The sequence below is a fragment of the Pterocles gutturalis genome, unplaced genomic scaffold (genome assembly GCF_000699245.1).
Source record: "Pterocles gutturalis isolate BGI_N339 unplaced genomic scaffold, ASM69924v1 scaffold8590, whole genome shotgun sequence".
Taxonomy (NCBI): Eukaryota; Metazoa; Chordata; class Aves; order Pterocliformes; family Pteroclidae; genus Pterocles; species Pterocles gutturalis.
Genome location: NW_010143344.1, coordinates 1 through 5,807, shown reverse-complemented (window position 1 = coordinate 5,807; position 5,807 = coordinate 1). Strand labels below are relative to the sequence as shown.

At 60.8% G+C, this 5,807-nt stretch overlaps 1 protein-coding gene across 1 annotated transcript in view; it reads right to left on the bottom strand.

Annotated features, from left to right (window-relative positions):
• The window catches only part of LOC104469952 (pleckstrin homology domain-containing family A member 6-like), a gene marked incomplete at both ends in the record, with an annotated part of 9,382 nt that extends 3,578 nt beyond the window's left edge, over positions 1 to 5,804 (bottom strand). Inside the window, 7 exon segments of the mRNA XM_010084700.1 lie at positions 280 to 429; positions 521 to 595; positions 1,024 to 1,092; positions 2,531 to 2,611; positions 4,391 to 4,444; positions 5,200 to 5,286; positions 5,719 to 5,804. Of these exon segments, the coding sequence (XP_010083002.1) occupies positions 280 to 429; positions 521 to 595; positions 1,024 to 1,092; positions 2,531 to 2,611; positions 4,391 to 4,444; positions 5,200 to 5,286; positions 5,719 to 5,804 (602 nt within the window).
• Between the last annotated feature and the right edge of the window lie 3 nt (positions 5,805 to 5,807).

Here is a 5,807-nt window from a genome sequence, read left to right as displayed (position 1 = left end):
CGGTGCCATCAGCACGCTGGGCACGGCACCGCAGGGAGCTGGAAGCAGGAGCCGATGGCTCCGGGCACACACGCCAGCTTGGCACCGTGAGTGTTAATGTGCTTTGTCCCCAGCAAGGGACTTTGGCTCCTCTGGGTCCCAGCCAGCCGAGGGGATTTCCCTTCGCCTTTCTTGTTTATTTTTTTTCCAGGAAGGAAGAAAAGGGATCACGGCAGGTGGGGGACACAGTGTGGGGGACACAGTGCCGGTGGGGGACAGCAGGGGACGGGGACTCGTTACCGTGCTGGCCTGCGACAGCTCCACGCGGATGTTGATGAGCTGGTTCTGGAGCGATTCCTTCTTGTGCAGCAGCTTCTCCGGGTAGGCGGGCTGGCTCCCGAACATCTCCAGCTCCTGGTGCGTCCCCATCAGGGCACTCTCCAGGCTCTCCTGGTGGGGACCAGAGGGAGATGCAGTCGTGAGGCCACCGCTACGCAGCCAGGTTCGTCCCCAACGGCCACCTGAGCCACCCAGCATGTACCTTCTCTGCTCGCTCCCCCAGCCTCTCCTGCTCCCGCAGCACCTTGTTCTGCTCACACAGCTTCCCCAGTAGCTTCTGACCCCAGGGGGAAAGAGAAAGGGAGGATGAAAGGCCAGGGATGGGGTACACGGGGTGCAAACGGCTCCATCCTCAGCTGGGGACAAGTCCCCTGGGAGGGACAACATGCAGCTGGGATGTGGCCCGTGGGGGTTGGTTTGATGGGACAACACGTGGTCCTGGGGAGGGTTTCCAGCCCACTGCTCACGTTGCAGGGACTTCAGCCCCAGCCAGGGTGACAATGGCCAAAGGTGGACATGGGGCGAGACCGAGCAGCTGAGCTCAGCAGAGGATTTAGTCCCTGGGCTGCACACTCAGGACAGCACCACATCCCAGCCGGGCTGTGCAGGAGTGCTCGGCACAGCTCTCTATGGGGACAGCTGCAGGGGACAGGGACAACAGCACAGGACAGAGGGGGGATATGCAGGACAGATGTTTGCTCTTACATCGGTGTCTTGCTCGCTCAGCTTGTAGGTGTGCAGCATCTCCCTGTACGGCTCCGGGAAGGGCGTCACCTGCAAGCAGAGCATGGGGTGAGCCCCTGGGGAAGGCGAGGCAGCCCCCAGCCCCTCTCCCCCAGCTCCATGGGTGGCGAAAGAGGTGAGAACTGAGTCTCTGGAGGCAGAGGGTGCCCCAGCATCAGTCGGGAGGCAGCGGCTGCTGCAGGCAGCGCAGGAAGTCGGGTTGTCGGTGCTGGCGCAGTGCGGATGGATGAAGGCACAACCTCCCTCCCCATCCCCAGCCCCGGTGCCTGTCGGCTGGGTGAGCCACGGGAATTAACCGGAGACAACCTCTCCCCAGGACGCCAAGATCCAAGTTAAAGAGCTGCCTCGTGAATCATTAACCGCTTCGTGTGGAACTGCCACCACGGCCCAGGCACGGACACAAAGGCAGGAGGATTAAGCCCTAATCCCACTTAGCAGACTGGAAACACCTATAAACCAGCAGCTGTTTACCATCCAGCTTCTCCGAGAGTCACTTTCCTTTCCTGGAAATCTAAATTACTAATGGGACCTCAACCAATTAAATGCCTCCAAGATCTGGAGATGAAAGGCATAAGATAGGAGGAAGGGGATCATTATTGCTCGAAAGCAAGACGCTGCTTCAGAGCCCTTTCAAACCAGCAGACGATGCAAATAGACCTGAACCTGGGAAAAGCCCAGCACGGCTGGAGGCAGAGCCCCCGGATGGGGATGCTCCTCTGGGCAGGGAGTCCAGCCAGCGAGAGCATCCCAGCGGCTCCAGCATCGCCCTCCAGCACATCCCAGTTCCCTGCACATAGCAGACAGCAACAGGCACCTTCCCTTTGTTGGAAAACCCCAGTGATCGCCCAGGAGATGCCCTGGGCAGCACAGGGGGGGGGGGCCCACAATCCCCTGCCCAGGCTGGCAGCACGATGGGCTGCAGGTCACAGTGACCCAGAGACACATTCCCAGGTGATGGGACCTTCCCACGCCTGGAGCTGCAGCCCACCATCGGCACGGACGTCCCAATGGTTTTGCAGCCCTCTCCAGGCTGGGAGCAGAAATGTGCAGAGCCTTGCAGGGGAAAAGGCTGTTTCGTCTCCCTGATTTGGGGCTTACTGCTTCAGTTTAAGAGCGTTGGACTGGATTCCTCCATCTTTAAGTCATCTCACACCTTCTCCTCGCCTCATCGACACACAACAGCAAACAGAGGGTGAGCAAAGCACCCGAGTCCAGCCCAAACAAGGATGAGAGTCCAGGACCGCTGCGTCCCCACCTTGTGCTCTCAGCACAAGGATTTACCGGCTTCTAATGGCTCATGGATGGATTAGCAAAGCCTGGGATGGACTAGCAGGTCCCCAAGAGTGTGATGTGCCAGAGCCGCATGGATGCTGGAGCCTGCATGAGTGGAGATGGCAGGAGGTGACCTCGGGGATGGAGCGGGGTGGCCGGCGTGGCTGCCATGCACGAGCTGTGCCCGGCACCTTACTTGCATGTAGAGCTGAGCCCTAGGGGGGGAGGTCTCCACCATCCTGTTCACCATACTGATCAGGGTCTCGCTCTCGCTCATCTGCGGCAGACAGGGAAGGAAAGTGCAGAGGTCAGCGGAGATGCCCGGAGCATCAAGGTGGCCTTGGGGCATCGGGCTGCATGGTGCCACCACCAAGAGATGTCCCAGGGGCTTGAGCCATTTGGGAATGGCTGCCCCAGGCTGTGCTGCTCCATTTAGTGCAGTCAAGAGCATCCTGGGCTGGTTGCATGCCCTGGAAGCTTTGTTGAAGGGAAAACACAGATAAAACGGAGCCAGCCCGGAGCCGGGCGGCAGCAAACCGCACACACAGACACAAGCTGGCACAGAGACACCCACGGCTGCAACGCACGGTGTGGTCCCAGCAGACAGACAGACGGGTCCCGCTCCTCGGGCTGACAAACGGCAGCGAGCCAGGGCTGGGATGGCCCTGCTCAAGGCACAGATGAGCCCCAGGCGCAGGGGAAGGTGACCGAAGCCCAGGGTTGGGGACAGCAGTGTCCCCCTCTCCAGCCCAGCAGCCTCGAGTAGCAGAGCCGGGTGGGCACAGGGCACAGCCCATGGCAGAGGATGCCAGGGGACCCTCTCATGCCCCATGGCTATCGAGGTCCGAGGGGTGACAGCAGTTTAAGCACAAACCAGGGACCAAACCCCCCACAGCAAAGGTGGGGTGCAGCTGGGGGAGCCATCCCCACGACTGGATGCACAAGGAGAGAGAAAATAAAGCAGCAAGCCATTTGAAAAAGAGCTACTCGACAGCGTCACTCCGAATTAGTCTCTCCAGAGGTCAGCAGGAGAGGAGGAGGAGATGCAAAGCCTTTTTAGGGAGCGTTTTAAAGAGCCTCGGAGAGCGAGCCTTGCAGCCGATGGCTGTGAAATAATCCAGAGAGCTTTTATTGCAGCGAGTGCTCCTGCCTGTCCTTGGCCCTGCTCCAAGGCAGACACAGATCTTGGCGATTACTGCACCGACAGAGATTTGCAGACTAATGAGATTGTCTCTGGAGCAGCTCCCTTAGTGTGAGCCTGGCTTTTGCAGGCGGGCGCCCGGGCTGCCGCACCAGCCGGCAGCTCCTGGCCCTGGCTTTGAATGCAGCCGGTGCCTGCGGTTCCCATCCCACCATTCCCGGGGGGTCTCTCCCAGCTGGATTTCCCCCACCCTGCTCCTGGGATGAAGTGACTTCTCAGCTTTCCTCCAAACACCCCCCGCCATGCAAAAACCTGGGAGCTGCTGCTTTGGTATCGGTCCCAGCAGGTGCCTCACCCCAGCCCTGCACTGAGCCTCGAGCCTTCGAGGAGAAACAGGACCAGGACATCCCTGAAACCACCTCACACCAGCCCCCCTACACGGGAGGCACCAGCCCCCATACCCCCACAGCAGCCTGGTTCGCACTCACACCGGAGGCACTGCTGGGTCTGGGGACACACCGTCTGCCATGTCCCATACTGCCTCGAGCCAGCGAGGAGCAGAGCGACTTGGGGCGAGGTGCAGAATGACTTGGGGAGGGTTTTGGACCTGGATGCAACCCAGGAGCAGCTCCCCAGGGCCCTGGGGACATGGGATGCTGCCCTGGATCCCCCCGAGCCCCCCCACCCCACACAGAAGGCACTGTCAGGGAGGTTTTTCTGCCAAGCAACGAGCAACCCTACGGACGGGAAGGATGGAAGAAGCAAACCAAAGACAACTCGTGCTGCTTTAGTGCCAAGAAGGGTGAGGATGGATGTTAGGGGAAGAGATGCTGCGCTGGGAGGGATGGGGACGCCGCTGGGGAGAGGGGACACAGGGACGTAAGCAGCGTGAGGCTCGCAGCCAGCTCTGCCTACCTGCTGGTCCAAATACTCTAGGTTTCTTTGCAACTGAAGGTCTAAAAGTTCATCCTACCAGGAGCCAGCAGGCATGCGGCAAGAAACGAACACACAGAACATATAAAAGAAGAAGCAAAGCGGTTAGGTGAGGGCTAGGGAAATGCAAAGACCTCTCGCCAGGAAAGCGAGGCACCTCCTCGGCACAGAGCTGGGGGAGCTGCCGTATCCTGGGCTCCCCGTGCGGTAGCCTGGGCTCCCCGGCTCCCGGTGCCTCGGCAGCAGCACGGCCCCTTCCCTGCGTCTCCGGCCAGCGAGGATGGATGGCAGCATGGGTGGCTGATGGAAACTCCTGCTTCTCCCTCCTCCAACGACCTGTCCTGCCCCATGCTTTTGAGACCGTGGTGTGGGGGGACCTCCTGGTGTCACCCTGCCAGCTCCAACCCCTCAGTGCTCTGAGGGGAACCACGATGCAGGAAAAAGCAGCAGCCGCAGCCAGAAGTGAGGAATAAGAAGGGGAGAGGGGCAGGGGGTGCGCCAGCCTCAGCCGGGGACCAGGATCACCGGGTGCATGGGGGCCCAAGGGGGTCCTGTTCCCCGCCCCCTGCAACCTGGGGGCTGCAGGACAGGGACCGGGGGTCTTCCCATGACGGTTTCCTTTGGGCATGGCCAGGAGGGACCAGAGGCACCAGTACAAGAGCTGTGGTCCCAGTTCTGACCCACCAAGCTGCCCCTGGAGTGGAACAGTTCCTCGGCTGTCCCAGCAAGGACCCCCCAAGCCCATCACCTCTCTGGGAGGCTCACCCCCCCGGTGCCAGCAGCATACGTACCATTTTGTCATGGACGGTGGGGGATGCCGGGTAGTGGTACGGATACATTCCCGCAGGGACGGGCCGTCTGTCGCCCAGATAGTCGTACTGAGGAGAGAAGAGACCCCCCCACCCCAAAACCAGAGATGTGAGAGGTGTGCAAGAGGCCAGAAAGCACACGCAAGGGCAGACCCCGAGGCAGGGTCAGGTCTGGCTTTGGGGCACACAGCAGCAAGAGAGGGACACCCAGGGACAGCCCAGCACTTGTGGCCCCCCGGGCTCCCATCCCCATCCCCATCCCTCTGGGGTTGCAGCAGCACAGGAGCAGCCAGAAGGGAACAACAACAACCTGGGCAGCTTTGCAGGACAGAAAAGTGGGACCTAAAGCCATCAGCTGCTGCAAGCCAAGGACTTGGCGGCATTTTGAGGCCAGACTGTGCACGCAGAGGGGACAAGCTGTGCTGCAGCATCCCTGTCCTCATGTCCCTGGTGACAGTCCCCCTCTAACCTCGTGCACCCCGAGCACCAACGGGCATTTACCTTTGGAGAACTGATGGATCGCCTCATCACAAAGGTGGTGGGGTCAGCGTAAATCTCCTCTCCCCGGGCCGGCAGCCGCTCGAAGCGGG